At 35.9% G+C, this 26,168-nt stretch overlaps 1 protein-coding gene across 1 annotated transcript; it reads right to left on the bottom strand.

Annotated features, from left to right (window-relative positions):
- Positions 1-20,718: 20,718 nt before the first annotated feature.
- LOC134799135 (uncharacterized) lies at positions 20,719-25,920 on the bottom strand. Its single transcript, XM_063771538.1, has 4 exons — positions 25,626-25,920; positions 23,784-23,997; positions 22,962-23,063; positions 20,719-20,927 (listed from the first exon to the last, which is right to left on the bottom strand). Exons 1-4 carry the CDS (start codon positions 25,731-25,733, stop codon positions 20,719-20,721), a joined length of 633 nt encoding a protein of 210 aa, XP_063627608.1. The 5' UTR covers positions 25,734-25,920.
- Positions 25,921-26,168: the final 248 nt, after the last annotated feature.

Here is a 26,168-nt window from a genome sequence, read left to right as displayed (position 1 = left end):
TGAATTTTGAGTTGAGCCTTAAAAATGGGAAGCGATTTAGCATGTCTTAGCTCAGACGGCAGAGCATTCCACAACCGAATCGCTTGGAAGGTAAAAGAACCGTTATAGAATTTAGAAGAAGAAGAAATTTGGGCAAGCAGATAGTTCTGGGAGCATCTTAAAGAAGAGAGGTATTTGAAACGCTCCTTCAGGTAGATAGGGGTAGAGGGGTTGAAGAGAATACCGTACAGGTGAGCAAGAATGTGAGAATTGCGTCGCAAACGTATGGGGAGCCACTTGAGCTCCGAACGGTAATACGAGACGTGGTCATATTTTCGCAAGCCATAAATGAACCGGATGCATAGATTTTGAAGACGTTCGAGTTTATTTAGTTGCTCTACAGAAAGATCGGGATGGCTGATATCCGCATAATCTAAAATGGGGAGAAGCAGAGCATGAGCAAGCGCAATTTTGGTAGCGAGCGGTAGAAAGTTACGAAGCCGCCGTAGGGATCCTACAGCAGCAAACATTTTCCTACTAACCTCATTGATCTGGGGAATCCAAGATAGAGTACGGTCCATAATTATGCCTAAATTTTTTACTTGAAACGAATAAGGAATCTGTGTGCCGTTAAATAAAATCGTAGGTAAATTAGAAAAATCTATTCGGGAGATTAATTTTGAACTACCTATAATTATTGCTTGCGTTTTAGATGGATTGACAATGAGACCATAGCGATGACTCCAGTCTAAAATGTTTTCTAAATCAATATTTGTAGTATTAATAACGGATGGAAGATCGTCAAGCACACCCTGAGAATAAATTTGTAAATCATCAGCATACAAGTGATAAGAAGAGATAATGTTACTGGTGATGGAATTAATAAATATCGAGAAGAGTAGTGGAGTATGTAGTTAATATATTGGCGGAAATTTTAAAAAATATGGTCATAATGCAATACTAGGTACTCTGAAAACGAAACGTCAGGAAAAATAAACAAATGTAAGGGCGCAAATAAGATCCGAAAAAAGTCCAAGCAATATGCAAAAATCGTGACAGTTTAAATCCACATCTAATAAAAAAGAAGTCAAAAGGGTCAATTAGGCGGCAAGCCCTAAAACAATAAACAAGCGGCCTCGAAAATCTTTCGTATTTTCCCAAGGACACGCTAAGCCCCGCAAATAGTGGGGTATCAAGCGAGAGCGAGCGTTGTTTCGCAACAAAATGGCGGCAGTGGGAGTGCACTTAGCGACATTACGCATGCAAATCCCGATCGTTTGCCGTCATCTGCGCTTGTAATCTGATTCTGGTGGAAGCTTGCCGGTTTTCCAGTCATTTTAGGGATCTTAAATATTTAAATGAGGTAAATGTATTAAGATGGTATTTTCTACTCGCTATTCGAAAGTTTTGAATTTTTTATTTTTTAAATAATAAAAAATAAAATAGTAACAAATCGTATTTTAAATATAGTTCCGCCTGTTGTCTGCCTCTACATTTAATCAATTGTTCTTTTCTTCTGTATATTTTTACTGAGGTGTGCCAATAAAAAATATTCTATCTATCTATAGCTCTAATGCCAACTTAAAAACAAGCAGCAAAAAGGTTGTTTGATAATCTTCCGTGTCCGCGAGGTTGTAAGTAAATCTTTATTCAGTTTTATTTAAATTACTAACAGCAATGAATTTTGTAAATGAGTCCATGTATACTAAAAATATAATACAATAAAATATTACATGAACATCATTCCTCTCATTCCTTTAAGTCACTGTCACATCCTTCAAGCTCACATCGGCATCCAAAAACGTGCAAACGTGCCACCATAAAGAACACCCAACACTAAAACTTTAAAGCAATTTACACTAACCTTTCCGAAATCTCGTAAATTCTCCCAAAGACTCCACCGACAGGAGAGTCATATTATTGAAGATTCGCGTCACGAGTGGGTACTCTCGCAAACCGGACCCGTATTCCCTGACGCCTCACTAGTTTCGCTCGCAAAACGTACACTTGACTGGAAACGAAGCCTAGTATAGGATGGTCTTTAAGTTTGTTATATCTGTGTAACATCGGAGGTCAGTCGTACGCTGGTTATGGGGAAGTGATTGGATTACTTTGTGGATAGCAACCCTGACGCCTCACTTGCCTCTTGACGCCTGACTCGTTCAGTGCCGACGCACTCCGGCTAGCATTTGGTGTAGATAAGAAATAACAGATGTCTCAATTCTTGGATTTGATGTGTAATATTTTACAGTTAGTATTTTCCTCGCGTTGGTGTGGTGAAAAATTTTAGTTTCATTCGGTAGCAATGTTTTTTTAACCCTCGCGACGCTCTAGATTCCACTTTTCCGCTACGCTCGTGGTTCCAGTTTGTAATCTTTTGCTTGTTCTGGTATTAATATTAGCACGAGAAGTGAAACAACAACTTTGCCCCCTTGTAAAACAAATAACTATTATGTGTGGTTGCGTCTACCACTCTTTACATACATTTAATGTGGAGTCACGGCGATTGGACAGAGCCGACAGGGGGCATATTTTTTAGAATAACCGAACCACATGGGTACGTACTGTTAGGCCTTTATAAATTGACATCAACAGTCCCCCATCAAATCAATGTCAAACGATATTTCGCGATTCTGCAAGAAAATGGAAGAAAAAATATGATTTTAATTCTTAAAATATACCTATTGAAGAGTGACCATAATACGTAGGGTACACAACATTTACGGACTTAAGAATTGGAACAAACATTTCCTTAAATTAAATTTTCATTTTAATAATTTATATTTACAGACAAAAGAAAACTAGACTGTCAATAGTTAGCTGTGTTCGGTGGAACTCGAGGTTGTCTTATTGCCTCTCTCGTCACTTGAATCACCCTCGTCCAGCGGCTCGCAAACTGTGCTCTACGTACGTTAGTCCAAATATAAGCCAAAATCAACTTCAGATTTTACTAGGAATTACATACCTATTTGTATGGATGTACTTTAATTGATTTTTATAAGCCACGGTATTTTTTTATGGATGGTTGGCAATTTCCAATGTATCTGAGATTTACAAAACATTAAAATCTAGTTTTTACGACTAATTCAGCTTTTATCACAATTGTAGGTTATTCATGAGTTTCTAATTATTTGCTGCCTAATAGCTACCTATTTAGTAAATAACATAACCATTTTGTACATAATTTTAAACCATCCCATATAGCACAGTTTATTACGAATGTACCTAAAGTAAGAACGCTAAGCACGAAAAAATTCGTACATTGACACGCCATTTTCTATCTCTACAGTACGCGCATAATTATACTAGTGGCTCTGTGAGCTGTAGACCTCGCGAGCAGAGCTTGAAATAACATGGTGCTAAGAGCTTTAAATACACCGTGTTTTTTTTGATTTCCGTTAATTTCAAGGGTGCATTCCTGAGCTTAAATCAAGTAACTTTCTCAAAGACACCGATGTTCTAATTAAGTCCATTTCGGAGATAATCCATAATTTATTTTTTTACTATAAGGCCTCTACAAGCGTGTACACTTGCCTTAGGGCCGGCTTACATATTGATTAGTGTTTAGAATGAGTTCATACATTTGCTACTAAACTTAAGTACAATCTCGGTCGATTGATGTACGAAATGACATTGATATGTCACAGATTTCAATTGTTTGGTTGAGTTAAATGTAATGCCCGTGTTACAACAACGCTATATGCTACATTTAATTACTTTTTAAACAAAAAAAAAAAACAAAAAAGAAAACAAAAAAAAAAATTTATTTTGAAAATTAACTATGCCATTTAGTTCTTATAAACGTACTTAACTATACCCCGAAGTTAACGGAATTCAATAAAAACACGGTGTATAGTAAATTAAAGAAAAACAATACGAAATTTATGTGTAAAAAAATACAAAAAGTTATAATATCCCACCATACAATTACTGGGGATCGAACCCAGACCCTCTGTGCAAACAGAAAAAGCGAACGTTTACAAACTGAGCCAAATAGTTCTTAGATGGGTTGACGAAATTTAGCTACTCCTTCTCAAATTAAAATTAGTTAAAATTAAATATCTAAATACCGCCTAAACCAGCGATAATTTTTTTCTGCATTTTTTGCTATTAACTCTGTAAACATGTTTCAAAAAGAAAAAAGTCTTATGATATCGATACGACTATTTGTTTAGGCGCCAGGTATCACGACTCCGCCATTTTTAAAAATTTCCAAAAACCGGATTGACAAAAAAATTTTATTTAGTCATAAAATTCGGTCACAAAATTTCACGAGAATCGGTTAAGAATTGCGACCTGTAGAGGAGAACATCCGGACATACGAAAGCAAAATGCCCGAGTCAAAACGTAGACCTTCGCTTCGCTTCGGTCAATTATTGTCCCACTCGTACAGTGGCATTTACCGCCAGCATCATCGGCGGTACGTCACATGCCACCATACAATTTCACATGTGTTACAATGAGGGAGTTCCCTCCGCCAACAAACTGTCCTGCAGTTTGGCAGTAGAAAAAACTGTACAAATAGGGTTTATTTCACCTGAATAAATGTTTTCTTTTAATAAAAATAGGGAAATCATACAATGTCACAAACATGTGTTTCATCGGCGGTACAATATGACATGTCATCATACAATGTATTACAATTTACAATGCCAATAAATAGGGAAAGTTTTGCAATCTCAGGTCCACTCGTGCCAATCAAAGACCAACACCCCGACGTTTTTATTCATCCAAAGTGCATTTTAACACGGAGGGTGAATTAAGGAGTTCATTTAACATCTGAATTAGAAGCTACGGGGTGCTCTTTTGGAGCCGTCAGAGCCTTTTGCAGAGAATGTTCGATGGAAAAGTGAATTTTGGGGATGTTTTTCAGTGTAGCCTTTTGATGTTTTGTTAAGATTTATTTGTTAGGAATATCTTGGAAAAACATGAATGTTTTCAACAACAGTTTCACACAGACCTCCATGCCAAGTTAGCCACCTGCTGTGTTCTCCATAGATTGTAATTTATAGAAAATTTTAACCATATACAGGCTTATGCCATGTTGGGTACTGATGATTATATTTGTATAAGTAATATATTGAATTAAGTTATTCTTGTAATAATGTAAGAAAAGCAATATTAAAGTCTAAGTCAGGATTCATACCTATACCTACATATTTTGATATATCGCTAATTACTTAGTTGACCGAAGCGAAGCGAAGGTCTACGTTTTGACTCGGGCATTTTGCTTTCGTATGTCCGGATGTTCTCCTCTACAGGTCGCAATTCTTAACCGATTCTCGTGAAATTTTGTGACCGAATTTTATGACTAAATAAAATTTTTTTGTCAATCCGGTTTTTGGAAATTTTTAAAAATGGCGGAGTCGTGATACCTGGCGCCTAAACAAATAGTCGTATCGATATCATAAGACTTTTTTCTTTTTGAAACATGTTTACAGAGTTAATAGCAAAAAAATGCAGAAAAAAATTATCGCTGGTTTAGGCGGTATTTAGATATTTAATTTTAACTAATTTTAATTTGAGAAGGAGTAGCTAAATTTCGTCAACCCATCTAAGAACTATTTGGCTCAGTTTGTAAACGTTCGCTTTTTCTGTTTGCACAGAGGGTCTGGGTTCGATCCCCAGTAATTGTATGGTGGGATATTATAACTTTTTGTATTTTTTTTACACATAAATTTCGTATTGTTTTTCTTTAATTTACTATACACCGTGTTTTTATTGAATTCCGTTAACTTCGGGGTATAGTTAAGTACGTTTATAAGAACTAAATGGCATAGTTAATTTTCAAAATAAATTTTTTTTTTTGTTTTCTTTTTTGTTTTTTTTTTTTGTTTAAAAAGTAATTAAATGTAGCATATAGCGTTGTTGTAACACGGGCATTACATTTAACTCAACCAAACAATTGAAATCTGTGACATATCAATGTCATTTCGTACATCAATCGACCGAGATTGTACTTAAGTTTAGTAGCAAATGTATGAACTCATTCTAAACACTAATCAATATGTAAGCCGGCCCTAAGGCAAGTGTACACGCTTGTAGAGGCCTTATAGTAAAAAAATAAATTATGGATTATCTCCGAAATGGACTTAATTAGAACATCGGTGTCTTTGAGAAAGTTACTTGATTTAAGCTCAGGAATGCACCCTTGAAATTAACGGAAATCAAAAAAAACACGGTGTATTTAAAGCTCTTAGCACCATGTTATTTCAAGCTCTGCTCGCGAGGTCTACAGCTCACAGAGCCACTAGTTTATTTTAGTAGGTACTTATACAAATTGAATTTTTTTCCATCAAAATATCGCAAAGGAAAATCCTAGTTTTTGTAAATCTAGTTATTATGTTATTATAACAATTTTAAAAGGCTTGTGCACACGCGTATTCCTTTGCACCTCCCAGAAAACCTGCAAAAAATGCACGTTAACGGCTTAACGCTCGTTCAAGTACTAAGCCATTTTCTAAAGAGGTCCTTTCTTATTCTCAACGAGTATCGCAAATATAAAGCCATCTGAAAAGCGGTACATAGACGCTGAATAGGTAAAGACGTCGATTACCAACGTAACTATGTACCTGTCGACTGCAGTTCAGTTTATTTTTCTTTTATACCGTTTCTGAAACACGGTTGCGTGCTGCAACAATGTGTGTTAGCATTTTGGGATTGGAGTGCTTTTGTGTTTTATTGTTAGCTTCTCTTTTAAACTAGGTACTTTTTATCTATACGCTTTCATTACAATGTTCTGTTTCATACACTTGTAGTATATTTTCTGCGACATCTTATTTAGGCCCAGTTGCACCAACCACATTTGACAGACCAATCAACATCACTCAGCAGAGAACTATGAAAAATATTACATAATGAAATTTAGCGAACATTTTAACGGTGACAGGCGGTTTGGTGCAACCGGCCCTAAGCAGATAAATAGTGAATGCAGAAGTTTGACATCACTAGATTCGATTGGTTTGAAGAAAATCTCCTACCACTGTGTAGTCTGTGTACAGATCTAGTGCATAATGGTTTTCCATCGTATTTTCTCGGAAACGTTCGTATTTGTCATGCTACTTCAGTCAACGTCAGGTTTTTTTGTACCGAGACTGACTGAAATAGCAAGACACGTTAGTTCTTTTCCGAGAAAATACGAAGGAAATAAATTATGCACTACATCTGTAGTGTGTATCATTTTCGACTATAAGGGTAAGTTGAACTAAAAATCTATTTAGACTTCTTTTGAATCCTATACATTTTATAATTACTACCACAAAACACAAATTATAATCTAAAAAGGTAATGCACAACACTCGTAACAAAAACCTAAGGCAAATGTCGTAGCTCAAGTGAATGCGATTAGCTATAACGACAATATGAATCGTCATGTCTCAAATCTCCAAATATAGAGATTCTAACTGAGTTTGATTGTACCTCTCTAACCTCTTAATTGAAAATAAACAGATTTTTTTTTTGTGTCACCTATAATAGTCATGTTAGGTAGCTATTTGGTCGCGCCGCGTTTTATTTCGATTACGACAGGCAAGGTAGCAGTATCTGCATTTCAATTTGTAAATACAATATATATACAGTGGTACTACTAAACGAAATTAATAACTAGCTTAAATCTAAAATAGGCCCTTGAGGCATTGTACCAAGGATGCTGGCGGCATTTCCTCGCTGTATCGCAATGCTGATGCTGATTTGTAAATGCTATCCATCCTTCCCATCTCTGTGTCACCTTGTTGTCCTCACTAAAGGCGACCCGAGTTAAAAACTTGCCAGCTTTCTTTGCGAAGCCAATTCGCTCGCCGAAGCGGACTCGAGCCAAACAATCAGCGCCACTTCCACTTTTATACTTTGTTGGAGACTGTTTTTAATTTGCCGTGTGTGAGTTAGGGCTTGTGAAGTGTTTTGTTTTGAAGATAGGATATGATTTTAGTGCAAAAGTTGGTGAATAACATTTTAAAAGTTTATATTTTAAGGAAATAAAGCATGTTTGCGACGTTGCATAGTGCAGTTATTTTAAAATGCTATTCTGCAGGACCCTTGAAGCTGATTCTGACTAAATAATTTTATAAGGTTTCGAGCTTATTTTAATAAAACCTTTACCTGTATCTCGGCACCTGAGGCCTTATGAGGCGACTCCTGATTGTATTTCGTGATGATCAGTCAATGTTAACCCTAGGCCTAACCCTTTATGTATGGGCAAATAAAATAAACGCAAACATTTACAATCCCAATTCCACCTGCTAAAATCTATAGGACATTCAAAGCTGTACCTGTGTGGAAAATCACGCAGCCCTACGAAAAAAAATAGAAAAGTCATAGCCACCGCGCTTCGCATATTTACATTGGTCGAATTTTCCCCAAATCCTTTTTTTCGGTTTTCATCCTTTGTTTTCTAAATGCCGCCACTGTATTCACAAGTTCATATTTGGAAACCAGTCACACGAAGCGGGCTTTGACATACTGCGTTGCAAGATTGGAGTAGTATTTTAAGGTTCCTTATGCAAAGTTATTTTATTCTAACCTGGAAAGCTTAGCAATCAGTTTATTCAAACAATAATCCAATTTTTGTGATTCTACCGGTTTATATTTTAAGACACTATCGATTGATATCTCTGTCGGAGAAGGCTTTGGGCAAATTTAAGAGTTTTCGGAAAGGTTTGTGTAAATTGTTTAAAGTTATACCCCCTTATTCAAAATACTTAGCAACCTCTTACACACCTTTGTTAAAGTTTGTCTCTTTCTAACCAACAGAAATATATAACGGGCAGAAAGGGACTAACGATTTTAAACGGTTTGTTAGATTTGACAGACAAACTGCATTATACATGCGAGGTCACGTAATTCTTATATACGTAAAGAACTACGGAATCCCATAACACAAATCGATCCTCTCATATCTTTCCCCATGTTTCACGTTCGTCAATGCACACGGTAAGAAATACAAAAAACATGTATTTCCCATCGACGTGAAGGATTTATGTGCATCAAGATACGTCGGGTCGGGATGAAAATGTTTTGTTTCGCTTTTTCGACGGCCATTGTAGTGCGTCTGACCACTGCACTTGTACATGTAGAGCATTTCAAATTTAAAGCATGCGGGTTGCTGTATACAGTAATACCTATGGAAGTTACTGTATTTTTTTGTGAATTTTGGTAGCTTATCTAAAAAAAATATTAATTAACAAATAAATATTATAATAAAAAATTTGAAAACTCGTTCTAGTTTAAATTTGTAATAGCTTTTAAAAGGCAAGTTATAATATTGGTGCAAATATAATATTTGTGTATCATTGGTTTTAATAATTGTTCTGTTTGTTTTTACGTATCTATATACAGGTATAAATAATACATGTTGCTACATCCTATTATAGGATGTAGCAACATGTATCCCATGATTGTACCTAAGTACTTATTTTTAAGGACATTTAGTAACCTCATGATTACAATTAATAAATGATTTATTTTGGTTTATGATTTAATCTATATTCGTCAGGTTTAAGTCCGAAAAACTTTACCGCACAAAATATAATTATGAGTTTGTAGTGTAGAATCAATTGGAATTAGCGTAATGTTTAACTGCCAAGCACCCTGCGTTCTTTTCAAGTACAGACAGCAACACTCCTAACTGTACATCGGTGGACCATATTACAAAAGGCATAGAGTCCATCGATGTACAGTTAACAATGTGGGTGATGGTACCAACATCTAATCTAATACTCGTTAGAACCAAAACCTCTCCTCTACGGCCAATAGTATTCTGAAGATAGTAAATTGTGACGTCCCACGGTCAAAGGTACCTTATGGCGGGTATGGAGTTATGCATACCCCAGTAATCTACAATAAATAAGCTATCGATAACACAAAAGATCAACCTTCTAGGTTGCGTAGTTACAGAGATATGTTTTTTTGAAAATAATGTTGTGAAATGAGCAACTTTACGATAGAGAAGTTTTAAGTTTAGCCGCCTAAAAAACTATGTTCCTGAAGTAAGTTACATAGTTGACTACAAATAATAATACCTTATATATCTGAGATTAAAAAAATATTGCGACTTGTTCTGTAATGCAAATAGAAACTTTTGATATCGACTGATTTATGTGTATACTAACCAATCTCTTGAAAATAAAGTTTTATTTCATTTTCACGATTGATTGCAATGAGCTCTCAAGATTTAAATTTTATCTATTAGAAAACGACACTGACAGACAGTTTAAGCAAAAAACAATACCGATTTAGAGGTGAAAATGTATTTTCTGACTTTTTCATATAAAATCACAAAATTGAATATTTTTACTTTTAATGTGACACACAATCAATTTTTCTGAGCACATATGAAAGAAATTCTGTCATTCAAATGAAATAAATCCTAAAACCCCAACTAAATACTATATTTAACCCCTTATGCCACTTTAAACTTACATAACAATAACAGTATTTGCTCCATACATTTACGAAAAGGTACCTTATGGAAATAAATCTAATAATACATCACTACAAAATATCAATCATATTACAGTTTATCTTTTATGAATAGAAAATATTAATTTACATTAAACTGCCCCAAATTTAATTAGTTCTTCGTCATAATAATCTCAAAAAAGACCAATAATTTGTATGTAATGAAAAGGTACCTTGTGATTAAGTTACATGATGAGGCATGATGATGATGGAACAGTTAGGATAAACTAATAATATTTTGGTAATGGTATAAATCGTCTATTTCTTATCAATAATATATTTCGGTTGCTATTGAAGATAAGCGGCATTGAGGTTCAATGACCTCAGATATTCCATAAGGTAATGCGTCGGGTATTGGCATTTTTCAGCAAACCAATGGCTGATTTACTGCATGCGACCAAACCAAATGAAGATTATTCTAGTTAAGAAAGACTTGACGAGAGTAACTTTGGTATAATAGCAGGCTACTTGGATTTGTGATGTCGGTCTATGTACGGTTATAATATTTGCGAGGCGCCCCAACCAGAACTAAAATTATCAAATTAGTTTTGCAGAATGCTAATACAGTTCTCTACCAAACTTCTTTTCCCGTATTGACTAGTTTTTTTGGGAATTTTCAATCTTTTTTCCATAAGGTACCTTTTCTACTAAACTCTGAGACGACATTACTAGGCTTATAACTAACTTATAACAAAAATAAAAACAGGTAAACAAACGTTACGCATTAAGGTTTCAGATCACACAATAAAAAAAAATTGAGCATTTTTTCACCTCTTTACAAAACATTTCATATCTCCGAAACTAGAAACCCTCATAAGGTACCTTTTCCCGTGGAACGTCACAATTACAGTAACGACGTACTTAAGATAAAAGTTAACCGCGATTCTTTTTTTAACTCTATTCTTCCGTGCTTTATTAGACATCTTGGTCTTTAGAGGCACCATGTTAACAGCTTGACTTTTGGTTACAGATAATGTTAATGTTCTTTGATGGTGGTAGGCAGCTTCCAGGTTTTTCTCTTTTAAAGTAAATTTACAGGTTTTAGCGGATTTAAAGTAATAATTATTTAAGTCTACCGCGATATAATTTCATTGTTTTTACCTTTAATTCCGGTGTAATTAAATATGTGTACAAAACGCGAGAGTTTAAAGTGTTATAATTATTTAAGTGTTAATTATCATAAAATTGTAAATAAACAAATTCTAAACTATAAACTTCCAAAACTTTGACACTGATAAAACTGACGACAATTATGAATCGCTGCAAAAACAACGATGATATTGTACTTACGCATACATTTAAGTATCTATATACAGGGTGATTTCGGGGTCGTGATCCAGAACCACTTTTTCTGACTCTGTAAATGATCCACATTATCATATGGTAGTATTTGATTAAAAGATAATTACTTGAATTATTCTTATTTTTCAAGTAAAATTAATGTTATACTAAGTAATTATGGTCACCCTATGACTTTTGACATACGCTGTATGGCAAGCGACAAGACGTCACATTGAGTAAGGGTCACCAAATTGTATGCAAACATGTTTTTTCCTACTTGTCATCTGGAAAATAATCATCATTATTGGTGATAAACAATAATTAACAACATCATTAGGCTCATCTTTGGATTCTGTATGATGTCTGGCTCTCTTGCTCCACGACCCCGAAATCACCCTGTATATGTAATACACATTTTCTTATTTGCACGCGAAAGAAAAACTTGATAAAGAAACTGATTGAATCCTACATTTGCACACCTGACGAAAGAAAATAAGCAGAATCACTAAAAATAACACATAAGAAGTATTGGCGACTGAAAAAACTGCACCAGGCAGGCTAACACCGGTCCAAGCAGGCCGCGTATTCCCACGGAGACTAATCGAAGGTTTCGGCAAACCACTCTGACTTCGAGATGTGTTAAACTATTAATGAATATGTATGTAATAGTTTGAGATCACACTAATGTGTACGGTTTAAAACTATTAGTAGCCAGACGGTAGGCCGTGCAAACAATACCGATGAGTTTTCCGAACTTTTGCTAACCTAAGTAATAATTATAATTTTGTTAATTTAATATACTCTTGTATAACAAAAATTTACAAACCGTGTCTGTGTTAGTGTGTTACGTAAGCGAATGCAATAATAGCCCTGGATCGATTTAATCCTTTTTCCTACAGCGTTTGTTTGTACACCGGCTACGTGGACAGTACAGCGGGGCAAAAAAATGGAGTGTAGAATTCTCCAGCCTTTACTATGTGCTCGCACATTATCTGAAAAGCAAAAAGTGTTATGAGAGAGATAGAGTGTAATAAGTCCCTCTGGTTTTCATGAGATCCAGTTATTAATAAATTATGTAGATAATCGTCTTTTTAATCGTGTTATGTATCGGTTGAGTGGCAACCCTAGCGGAAAGATCAAGCCTAAGTGCGGGTAGCTCAACTTGCATTTTCAAAGCTTATGAATGAACTTAAAAATAAGGCAGTATTTTCCAATCGTCGGTGAAATCCTATTTTGTTAAGATAAAATTCTCTCTGTTACTCAAAATTATCCAAGTTTTATTATCTCATATGCTTCACGGTCTCTGTATTTGCAAATGATAAACATTTTTCTCTAAAACCATAAGCCGATTTTGTTATTGGCTTCAATAATAAAATAAAAGCTGTTTGAGCCTTTTGGGCTATTTAAATAAAACTATGGATCAAAAAATATACCATTCTTTTAATGGTGAAAATGTACAAATACAAGGTTCGTTTTAAGTCTAGGACACGCGCGTTCGCTTCAATGGTTAGATTGCAAGAGAGAGATGAGAGTGATGGTCCGCTGCCTGGGGATGAGTCTTATAGGCGAAACATTGGCGCTAGCATCGCACTTTCTGATTGGCCGCTGATCTCGCCGTACATGTTGGCATCTTGGGCTGCATCTACACACATCATTGGTTGGTTCGAAGCTGGCAGGGTTGCCAGAGCGCTAACAAAAGCTTTTAACAATAAGGTATTTAGGTATATAAGTTAACTTTTACAAAATGTATTGTATATTTTTTTATCTTCGAATGAAAATAGAAGCTGACTACCTACATATGTATCAGGTATGTGTCGTGGCCGCTATACCTAAACACTCACGACAATCGGTCCAATATGGAATATTACGCAAAGCTCTGCGTAGGTGGCACATACAGTAAACAAACCACATTGACACATCACACGTCACGTCAATCACATGGCATACCGCGAAACAAGAAAATCGAAATTTCGTTATCTAATCTCTCTATCACTCTTGCATATTCGAGCGATAAAGAGGCAGATAACTAAATTTCGATTTTCGCGTTTACCGGTAGGACCTTATCAACAAACCGCCTTGATGCATCAATGTCATATTTTATTGTCTGTGAAAACTTGTCAATAAACTGTTTAAGGCCTAGTATGTATAAGTTACTCTATGTTTAGTGCTGCACTCTGGCGGCAGAACATTGCAGTAATATCCCCTATTCTAACGATGCTAATATGTCACGCTGCTTGAAGAAATGTCACTTTTGCCTCTGACAGATTGGTGTCGTATCACTGTCACATCTAATAAGCATTGTTCGAATTGGGCCGCATGTACAGTCGCCATCAGATATATCGGAGCGGCCGAGGATCTCAAAAATATCTGAACACGCACTCTAACTTCCTGATAATAGTGTGTTCAGATATTTGTGAGCACCTCGGCCTCTCCGATATATCTGATGGCGATTGTACACGTTTATACTTGATGGCACACGCATGTAATCTCATATCTTAGAGAGAAAACGTAAGTGAACCGAGAAACATTAGTATATTACAGAGTGTGAAGGTGCATCTTGTAATGAAAAATCTCTTATTGAGAACGTGCGCCTTTTTGTACAGTTTGCTAACGGAGGTCAAGCATATTTCCTCTTTCACATGTTTTTTATTAACAATTTCTATACGTAAACGACGATTTTTGTGTTCCATTTAAAGCAAAACTAGTGGCAAATATTAAATCCACCCGCGAACACGAGGCTTTGACACTGTTCATAATGAATTTCGTGCTAACGGACAAGTTTTTAATTTAAATGTATGACGTAGCGCGGTCATAGGGATACTGGAAGGCTCATATTATGGGATTAGTCATCAGTTTTTTTTTTAACATCACCAGCCTATATTCGTGACACTGATAGGCATAGTTCACCTCTCTCAAGTGTGGTTGGGTTATAGTGCCCGCGCTAGCCTAATTCAGATTGCGAACTTCACATACCTTTGCATTTCTTGCCAGATTTATGCAGATTTTCTTGTATTTAGGATGTTTTCTTGCCGAAGAGCAACTGGGAAATATTAAATGATTCTACAGTACCTACATATGGTGCTACTTTACCGCCCTAAGACGGGATTAAGGACAATACGTGCTTAGGTATGTCAAAAAATTAAAGAGCCATATACGTACTGTAATACTTTGTACAATACACGTGCGAATTTCCTATTTTTCGCACTTGTATCGTAATGTACTATGTTGTACTTCAATTTTGAGAAACGCAGATGTGTTTAAAAGATAGCTTCCAGTTACAGTTCTATGTATGGTGTCCCCTTGATTTGTTAATTTACGAAACTTAAGTTGCAGCTCACATAACCTCATAAGGCCCACGGTCTTACCTGTAAGTACACTAGTACTTAAACTTATTGAAGCAACTATACTTCAATGTATTTTAAAACATTTCCAAATCCATGTTTTACTTTTGTTTCGTTCGACTTTAAACCAAAAGAAATTCGACCATATTTCCTTCAATACTGATTTTAAATGAAAAATGCTATTTGCATTTTTTTGTACGATGGTCGCTAGGTAATTTCGTCATAATATATAACGAAATCGTCTAGATATCCCGAAAAGTCGGCCAAGTTACTGTTTATTAAACAAAACGCACCTATATTCTTGCTCAAATACCAAACGTTTCGTTATTTTTTAATTAAAATTACTAAAAATGTAATATTTGACGTTTTTTAAGTATCAAATCTTGACATCCGCATCAGCATCCGCATCCGCGGATGTGAGGCTTTAAATATCCGCATCCGCATCCGCGGATGTCAAAAAATTGCATCCGCAACATCCCTCGTATGTCGCTTCCACTGTTTATTATCTATGCTTCCGCTCGTACGTGAGATTCGGTTTGAATTTTAGATATATTGTATATCACAACGAGCGAGCAAAAACGAAGTAAACGCACTCGAATTTCCAGGCACAACGCTCTCCGCGCCAATGAAACGGAAGATCAAAGAAACTCACATCAAAACAGAATAAAATACATGCGTAGGTGGTCTTTATATTTTGTGGAATATTGGTAATAATTTTATTTTATTCTCGTGTAGGAACTGAGGTGAAACACCGTCAGAAATAATAAAAATATATTTTAAACACAAATCTGTTAATCTGTTTTCGGCATATTGAATTTATTTAGGTCAATCTGAATGTATGTTCAATTTATAACAATTACTCAAATCACTTACTTTGTAATTATTTTAAATAAATACTTGTCAGCTAGGTTAATTAAAATTTCATATTAAGTACAGAAAACTGAGAGCCGGACTATAGTCCGATAAGTTCGGATAAGGCAACCGGTTGTAAGTAAGCTTAACAATAAAGTAATTACTAATTACCCTATGTGCTTTCTCCGAATCCAAGCCAAACCTCAAATTTTCTCTGAACCTATTGAACTGTATCTCCTTGATCAATCATTACAGCAGTGGACCTACGTCTCAAGAAAACGCTGTAACACTTCACTATTTCACCTCCCAACATTACCGTAATCAACTCGTCTACACAACAACTAACTTAACCAACCCTTCCCGAACAGAAAACTAATGAAAAATCGACTTTAAACTCACATGTATACGGTTTAAAGAGTTTCAAAATCGGTGGTAAAGTAAGTTGGCACGATCGGCCAACGCGAAGGCTTGCCATTCGTGGGTGTGTAAAAACTCCCATAAAAGTCAACGAGCGCCTAAACTCACAGGAAAGTTGCCGGCAGGAGCAGTAAACCTAAATTGCGAAAACTGTTTGGGTGTACTCATAAGATGAAACGGTTTCCATCGATTGGACGTGGATTTAGATATGCAAAAGCGTGATAAATGGCGAGATTGTAATGAAATACGAAATATGGTAAATAGTAATTTTAACTATAAGTATATGGGTATCCAAAGTGGTTCTTATGAGAACTGAAATGAATACCAAAGTTTTGCGTTAAATGTTTATATTGTATTTAAACGGGTTTATCGCGAATTAATCGCCGTTTCGCGCGATGTCCACGGTCATGGCCACGGACAACTGAAGTCCCAATAAAATATCAGTACAAACAGTCACTAGTTTATCTACTACAAGGTATAGCGTGTGACAGGGACAGCACGCCCACGCGTGCGTTAGAAAGGGATATCACGCTTTGTGAGCGTCTTCCCAAGAGAACCAATCGCGGTCGACTCCCGGCTCGCTTCTTAACAGATTAAGCCGTGAGTCAACTTATGATAGGCGCGTGTGCCGCCATGTTGTATCGCGTGATCGCTGAGGGCGCTGCGCGCGAGTTAGTTCGGTAGCCGACAGCTTTGTGTATAAACGTATGCGCGTATCCGACCCTACGACCGATCATAGCTTTGTTCAATTGTAACAGTTTTAGTATTTTAATGTGTAGTGGACTGTTGTATCGTAATCCGTGTACTTTAAGTTTAATAAACTGCTTTTAACTTCAGTGCCGACTATTACTATACCCACGCCCGCTATAAAGGATATTACTAGTTTGATTTCGACCCAAAGTAATTATGGGTATTATTTTGTTCGACAATATCTTAATTAGTTTGGCCTAGGCAGAACACATTAATACATTCATAATTCCCACCTATCTTAAGTCCCCTAGATCTGTCCCCTGCGGAAGGGTGCCCATAAGGCTGGCTACATTCACACGCTGAATAGCTATGCCTATTCTTTGGCCTAGGAATGAGCCAGCCCTACACCTACAATGAATGATTGATTGATTATTAATTTAGAATGCGATTTTTCTTGTATGGTGGGCCGCTAGAGAGTTAAACTTCTTTAGGTTTAGGACTTTCATAGAGCAAAGTTCGGTTACATACTACCCTTCTTATTATTTTTTGACAATAAACATCAAAGCTACGAAAACAATTTTATTTTCACCACACCAGCTCAGAAAGGCTTAGTTTGCACTTCAAAACCTGATAGCAAAGTAGCACTTTGCTATCAGTAATTCACATGTGACGCAAAGTAATCAAGTGCAAATTTTGAGTTGTTTTCTTATGTTTGCTGGTAGAATTGACTTTTAAATGATGATTTTGGATGATAAATATTTAATAATATTCATTTGGATTTGATTTGTTTTGATTTTGTTTGATAATTTATTTTTAATGTTTGCTTCGGGTTGGTGTGGTAAAAAATTTTGTGTTTCACTCGGGGGCAAATTTTGTTTAACCCTCGTGCTTTGAAACCCTCGCAACGCTCAAGATTTCATTTTTCGAACCACTCGCTACGCTCGTGGTTCAATTTTGGAATATTTCGCTTGCTCGCGTCTCAATATTAGCACGAGCGGTTAAACAACAACTTTGCCCCCTTGTAAAACAATTAGCTATTTATTTTAACGCCATCTGTTAGAAAATCATTGTACTAACTGCCGCGAACGTAGGTACCACAATGCACAGTTGTACACACTACACCTGCTGGATTGTAGATTGTAGGGAAGAAACCAGCTTAGAGTTAAGCTTCCATTTGATAGATGGCGATGACTATAACATTATTTACAATTTAAAAAGTAGGTAGTCGAAATGGCCTTCAAATAGTACATTATTGTCGAGGCTCGGAAGTAGCTACTTGCAGGCTGAGGATTCGTTTTAAACGGACGACCTTGGGAGTCCGTTTAATTGAATCCGAAGCCAGCAAGTAGCCTTCCAGCCGAGTCATATATAGTGCTTTTCTCAAAAATGGTGCAAGAAATATAAATCTCATAGAAATATTTTACAAAAGCAACGTTCTTACGTATATATTTTCACAGAAAAAAGTAGAAACAATTGAAAAAATTAGCTTTGCCGCCTTTTTATTTTTTTAATAAAAAAATAGAAGTGTATTTTTCTGCCGAAAATACGCCAACCTATTTGAGACAGCTAAATAGTCGCGGTACTAATCATCTGTTTGGCTGTTTAATGGGCCTGTGCCTTCATTTGATATGGCCATTTCAACTTTTAAAAAGTTTGGAACTCGACAAATAATGGAATTTGTATGCAACATTGCAGTCCCAAAATCGAGACTGCAATGTTTTTAACTTTTTAATTTTTGACTGACCATAAACTACGCGCTTCGCGACCTATTTTTTAAACGGCAAAGTCGACTTTGCCGTCCATTTTTGAGAAAAAACCTTTGATGTACCTAACAGATAAGAGAACATTGCTAACGAAAATATGTAGCACCTCTGAATTAGTTAAAATTATATGAACAATAATAGTTGTTTGCATATTTGATGATAAACCATCATGATAATTATCACAGTTTTTATAGATTTTATATTTTGGTTTTGGTTTTTAAGTTTAGATATAAGTAGACTAATACAAATATGGATTGTTAAAAAAAACTGAAATAAACAATTTTAATTTTTATTTTATTTATTACTATAGGTACCTATTTAATTCGTCCTTTTACCGTCCGTCCATTACTAAATATTTTCTTGACTGCATTATATGCCCTATCTAGAAATATGATATTCTGATATGAAGGAAACAAGGATATTTATATTCAAAATACCTTATCGTTTGACTGAATTTATTATTTAACATCATATTTTGTACATTAGGCCTTATTGTTTAAAGAATAAATATTTATTAACTACAACATTCCATCCTTTGAATATACTCCGCCTCATATAGGTACCTACTCTTAAGGTAGATGTACCATTAAATAGAGTATAATTCTCTTACTTACCTTATTAAAACACACATACTGACAGAGAGACACAATTTTCCTGCCTGGAAATTTATCTTCTAATACTTTTAGGTACTTATTTCTAATAGTTTCTTAATCTTTCCTTCCCATGCTGTTTGTTGCTTTTCACCAATTTCTATGCAACAAGAGAGCAAACACAAACCTCAAAAATAAAAGAAGCCACCATCATCCAAGTAAACAAAGCTGGGGGCCTAGTTAAGATGGCACTCGTTTGCAGAAAACGAAACGCTATTGTATCTCTATCACTCTTCCATATTAGTGGGATAGAGATAGCGTTTCGTTTCATTTTTTGCGATCGATTGTCATATTGACTAGGCCTCCTGAACATTTGTAAACCTTATAGCAACGAAATAAGGTCTACGTACGTTCAGTCAATGGTGTTGCTGTTAATAACGTCAAATACTGATGTTCTTAGCGTTGTTGTGATACAAGTAAAGCCCCCTGTACATATTGGGCCAGCGTGGGCCAGTCTGGGGGACGCATTTATGCGTTAGAGGGAGCAAGTGATATTGCTATCTCATTCTACCACATGGCTGCGTCCCTTGGACTGGCCTGCGTTGGCCCAATATGTAGGGGCCTAGAAGCGACAACTTAAAAAGGTAAAATTAAACCAGAGGTATCCAAACTTTTTAGCCCGAGGGCCGCTCTAGATCTGAAATAAAGCAATAAATTCAATAAATTCGTTATATTACTATTTTGTGGCAATTACTAAGGGTTACCCAGGTTATCGATTCTCCCACTTTCTTTGTACGGGACAGTTTGGAGACCCTTGAATGAATGGTCACGCGAACCTGGCCTGCCGCCGTACAATCGACGTGACGTACTCATTTTAAAACGATAGGTATGCTTCAACACATGAAGCCTGACATGAACATTTACCTACGTAAAATATATAGGATGACTCACGCTAGACCGGGCCGGGGCGCTTCGTTTTCTATGGAAAGCACCACGTGATCACCGATCGGCCGTCATAGATAATGACATGTCGGACGCCTCGGTCCGGCCACGGCCCGGTCTAGCGTGAGTCATCCTTATTTCTATGTCTGGTACTAGTTTTAATTTAATTAGGTATTATATTTAATATTTAATTAAATTAGAGCGAGTAGTTTTACATACAAAACTCCTCGCTCCAATTTCTTTGTATGGAATTTTTTTGCAACGAAAACTAGTAGGTACCCTACCAGACATAGATACATGTTACGTTAATATGTGCATGTCAAGTTTCATATATCTAATTCAAGCATGTCTTAAAATGTGACCGTAACTATTGTATGGGAGCGGCTTTTTGGCAACGCGTTCGTATACTCAATAAAATCTTCTAAAAAGTGCAAGCGTCGCAGCCGAGGTAATAACTATTGAGGGATGTATGTCCCTGCCTCCGTTGCAAGTGTCTTCTGTGGCGTTGAAATTGACAAACTGAGTGTCTTGCAGGTTATAATTTGTTATTGCCTTGCTGATCTTATCCGCGTCCTGGTCTTTGAGGTGCGGGCTTCTGCTGAGCTTCCAGAGTTCATCTGCAATTGCAAATGCTAGATTAAGACAGGGCTATAACATTTATTCCACATATTCTCTGTTTGCATTAATACATCCTGAGGGTCTACTGCAAAAACCGAAATTCGCAAATTTCGGGCATCTTTCTCTGTCTAATTACACCTTCATTGGAGTAAAAGAGAAAGATCCACACAATTTGCGAATTTCGGTTTTCGCGGTAGGCCCTCAGGATTTAATGCAAACAGAAAATAGGTGGAACAAATGTGATATCAACAATCTTAAATAGTTTTACAGGTTGGCCCAATAGAACGTAAATAAAGAGATTACAGGATTTTTTCTTGCTTATTCGTCTTAAATTTAAAACTACAATAGTTTTAACTAAAAAAAAACGGTCTATCTTCAAAATTCTCCCTTAGTTTCATACTTGATACACAAATGCAAATTTAGTGTTTGTTAAAATTATCGACATTATGCCGCAGTCAAAAAATTATTAACTTATTTTTGGGACAATCTGTAATGCAAATTTCAAATGGAAAAAATACTCTAATTACAAGTTTTCCAAACATTTAAGCTACCGTAAAAGCAGGTAACTTTAGACCACAGCTTACAACTATGGTCCAAATTCAAGTTCCAGTAAACTATGTATACTTAAGTATTTTCCAAATTATGTTGAGTATATAATATAGATGAGCATTAGTGTAAGTATCTAAGCTCCAAAATAAATGTAACGAGTATGTAGCCGCCGTGCAGGTCAGGATCTCGACGACTCAAATAAAAAGCTTCGATTTGAAGTAAACTATTATAATTTCAATAGGTACTGGTTTTACAAGGGTTCCTTGACTAAACGGTTAAATGTAAAAGTGGTGTGGTAATCGTATGGAGGCTGATGAAAGAGTGATTTGCATAATTTGAATGTCCGAAAATAGTGGTTAAGATTTGGGTGCCTCTAATTGGCCGCGATACATAATATGTGGAGCGCTCCTATTGGTGCTTTAGAAAAAGCTTCCAAATACTAGCCGAGCCCGACGGCTGCGTTTAGTTACTGTATTATACAAATAAAGGTTGCGTTCGCAACAAGTACAAATCATAAACGCTCGTTAAGAATCAACGTTAAAAACTGAACCATAGTTATAATTAACGGACTAGGTACCTATAGTTACCTAATTTTACGGTACCGTTTAAAGGTTAAAACGTCAATAGCATTACATTAAAGATTCATGATCATGATCATGACCGTTCATTAACCTCTAAGCTGCAAAAAACTAATGAAATATACTAATTAAAAAATAAATGAGTAGCAGCATCACGCGGCTTTCCGTCCGAGAGCACGGCCCCCATCCATGCGGAAAATTGGTTTTTACTGCCGCGTTATACCGGTACAAACAAATAAACATTTCATTACGACGTTCTAGAATAAGTCTTATTGTAGATTTACTCAATGAGTAAATAGATGATGTCCATCTCGTTAGCAAAAATGAAAACCTGTGCTATGTACTAGGTGCTTATAGTCACGTTAGTAGGTACTTATAAATTATATCGAATTTTTTCCCGAATTTATTATTTCATTAATGTTTTCTTTAAATAATAATTATTTCGTTAAATGTTATCTTATCCCAGGAATATAAGGATATTTGATGCACTCCGAAATGTTTTAGTTTTCTCTTTTGATCTATTTAGGATAAAATAAGCTAATCCTTACGTCCTCTTATTTCATTTAGTCTATAAAATATAAAATATTATGTATTGCTGTGTCCGACCATCGATACTTTACATTTCAGTAAAACTTGAAAATAAGAGTCTGTAGCTTAAGTATGATCCTGTAATTGGGTTTCCATCTCTTATTAATTTGTGATACTTTGTATAGATAAATATATATATAGCTGTTGGCTATCCAAAATATAAAAAATATATAAATAAATAAAATACAATGGTGTACTGGGACCAAATCGATCCATGGAGCCCATGGCGGATCCATGGAGGCTTGACCTCCTTACTCCCATAAAAGTAAAGTATTAATAGTAAAAGCATCACATAATATGGACAAATTAAACACTCACATGTGCTGCTGTTGCTGCCATCATTACTATCAAAACACGAAAACACCACCACATAGTGATCATAGTTTACATCGAGGAAGTAATACAGCTGGCTTTGCTTATCTGCAACAAACATTAACAAGCTAAGTGATGGTACTCGAAACCATTACTACTAGAGTATATCATTAATAGGCTATTAACTGATCATGTTCATGTTCGTTTGTTGAAACACTGAGATTACAGAACCAATAAAGCTAAGCGTATGCTGAGACGCAGGCGACGCAATTCACGCAGCGCAGCGCACCGCAAATTTTGTAAAGTATGGAACGTCCTTTAGCTACGCACGCTGCATCTCAAAGATGTTCCATACTTTACAAAATGTGCTCTGCGATATGATGTGTGAACTGCGTCGCCTGTGTCTTAGCATACGCTAACCCTAATTGTTCTCGCAGAGAGAAATATTGTCACATCAATCAGAACAAGACATATGAAAATCACTCAAAATATTGTAATTAATAACTTAACATACCTATTGATAATTGCTATCCAGATTTTAAAGAACACTTTCTGGACTCATGAGTGTACCAATATATAGGTAAGCAGACTCAACTAGGTCTGTAGTCCCATAAAAGCTTGAGTGATTAGTCAAGGAATACCCAGGGTAAATTCGCGATTTTTGGGTTATTTAGTCTCATGGACATCTTCGGCCCTATCGTCGCTTTCGAAAACTTGGGTGAATTACTAATGCCAATTACTTATATAAAATGGCATGAGAAATCATTCGATACCTATTTGATATCAAAATCAACAATTGAGACTTTAGAAATCAACAATTGAGATTACCTGTATAAGTTATCTGCAGGACATCACCAGTGCTGCTATTCGGGTCCATCATCAAAGCTACCGAGCCGTTGTAGAAGCTAATAGTGTTATTGTTGATCCAACTGATGGAAACATCTGTGGTGTTATCTTTTTTATGGTTGAACACAACCATGGCGCAGTCTCCTTCCAGAGGTAAGTCGGTTGCCGCGCCCGCTAGGTACCATTTTCCGTCTAGCTAAAAAACACATTTGAGTTATTATACTTTTAAGGTGGAAACTGCAGCAATTCGCACGAAATAAGGCCAACACACCAAGTGCAGTAAAGTAGCACTAATAAGTGCATTATGCATCTCGCATGTAGTGCATGCCTTAACCCTTAATCTGATCCGAAGAGGTAAGATAGTAAGTAAACCATAATGATTTTGGTAAAAAAAAATACAAAACGTAAACTGTAAAATACAGAACTTTGTATAAAAACGCAAGTGGAGCATAAGTCATAACACTCATAACCATAGCCATGCGTCATATACGCTTAGGGAGCTACCATAGTTACAGTCTAGAAGAACGTAGTGCCGAAATATAATATAATATTCGCAGAAATCGCGAAGCGTCTGGTTGACGTAACTGGTGACCGAAGAGCTGGCGGCTACCTCGCACAACGTATCAGCATTGCGATACAGCGAGGAAATGCCGCCAGCATCCTTGGTACAATGCCTCAAGGGCCTATTTTAGATTTAAGCTAGTTATTAATTTCGTTTAGTAGTACCACTGTATATATATTGTATGTAAATAAATGTTTAAAAATATAATATTTATTTTAAGAGAAACAAAACAACATTATGAATAGCCCGTTATTAATCTTAGTTACTAAATAGCCATGTTAGGTCGTATTATATTAGGTAGATATTGTTTAAAAATGTCGCCGACGTACTTATACCTAATGAAAAAGTTTAAAGATAAAAAAATAATTTCAGTACTTATTAGGAAAAGATATAATCGCATGATGCTAACTCTATGTTAACATACTTAAAACTAGTACTATCTCTAGATTAGTATTTATATCGAACTTCTAGTAATAATAAACCTTAAGATAATTGTTAATTAAATTATTATCTGAAGATATCGGGAAAGTCCTATGTATAGTATTTATGATGGCGTTACAACCTATAATTCAGCCTATATACGTCCCACTGCTGGGCACAGGCCTCCTCTCATGCGCGAGAGGGCTTGGGCTATAGTCTCCACGCTAGCCCAATGCGGATTGGGGGCTTCACATACACCTTTGAATTTCTTCGCAGATGTATATGCAGGTTTCCTCATGATGTTTTTCCTTCACCGAAAAGCTAGTCGTAAATATCAAATGATATTTCGTACATAAGTTCCGAAAAACTCATTGGTACGAGCCAGGATTTGAACCTGCCACCTCCGGATTGAAAGTCGGATGTCATATCCACTCGGCCACCACCGCTTATCTACAACTTACAACCTAGCTAACTATAAACCATTTAAAACTTGTACAATAAATAAACTTGCAATTAGCTAAAGAATTGCTATTATTTTTATTTTTGAACTTTTTTTCACGGTCAGGCCTTTGTAACTAGAGATCGAAACCTCTCTTAGTCTATACCGAATTAATCCATCATAATTATTAATCTATCATAACTTTAATCCAACTTCATTTGATATTTATTTCGAAATTATTTCCATGAGTCTGGTTCGTGCTTATTGTTATGCCATATGTTAAGATTTTAAAATTCGATTGATAGGAGGAACTTCCATTTACGAAATCTGTATAAGTTACACCAATTTTTTGTATTATATAACCATAATATCGCTATAAAAGACTTTCTGAAATAATACTTACTTCTTTCAAATCGATCTCTCCAGATCTCACATGGGGGCAGGTCACATTCTGCACAGCAGCATTTACGTTAAACACACAAAGTACCAAAAGTAAACTGATTGCGAGCATTTTGGAACCCTGTCACAGTATGACGCCCACGAATGTTGGATGCTGGTCGGGTACTGAACGCGGGTATAAAAAGCAACGTCCTTTATAGTGATTGATTTTTTGTGAGTGATCGAAAGGTTAAGTGATGAACGGATAGTAAATTGTTTAATTGAGTACCTATATGTTGGCTTTGGAATGCTTGATGACGCAGAGTAACATAATTGTCGCTGAAAAGATTTTCTTCTTCTAAAGAAGGAGATGCAATCTAGGCATCTACATACGTTATTTACGCTAAGTAAATAAGTTTACCTACATATTTTATTTCCATGTCCTAGAATATGAATATTACGGGAACAGAATCTATTTATTTGCAATAAGTACAACTTTCGGCACTTAAGTTACAATAGTTGGGAAACAACAATTTTTTTAATCATGAATTCTTATAATTATTTGGTT

The sequence above is a fragment of the Cydia splendana genome, chromosome 18 (assembly GCF_910591565.1).
Source record: "Cydia splendana chromosome 18, ilCydSple1.2, whole genome shotgun sequence".
Lineage (NCBI taxonomy): Eukaryota > Metazoa > Arthropoda > Insecta > Lepidoptera > Tortricidae > Cydia > Cydia splendana.
The sequence above is the reverse complement of the archived record's forward strand: the minus strand, read 5'-3'. Positions and strand labels throughout refer to the sequence as shown.

Coding starts and splice junctions, on each gene's coding strand:
- LOC134799135 (XM_063771538.1), bottom strand. CDS start 25,733: ATGCTCGCAATCAGTTTACTTTTGGTACTTTGTGTGTTTAACGTAAAT. Junction 23,064..23,783: donor CCTGCAGATAACTTATACAG/GTAATCTCAATT, acceptor TGTTTGTTGCAG/ATAAGCAAAGCCAGCTGTAT. Junction 20,928..22,961: donor TGGCAGCAACAGCAGCACAT/GTGAGTGTTTAA, acceptor TTGCAATTGCAG/ATGAACTCTGGAAGCTCAGC.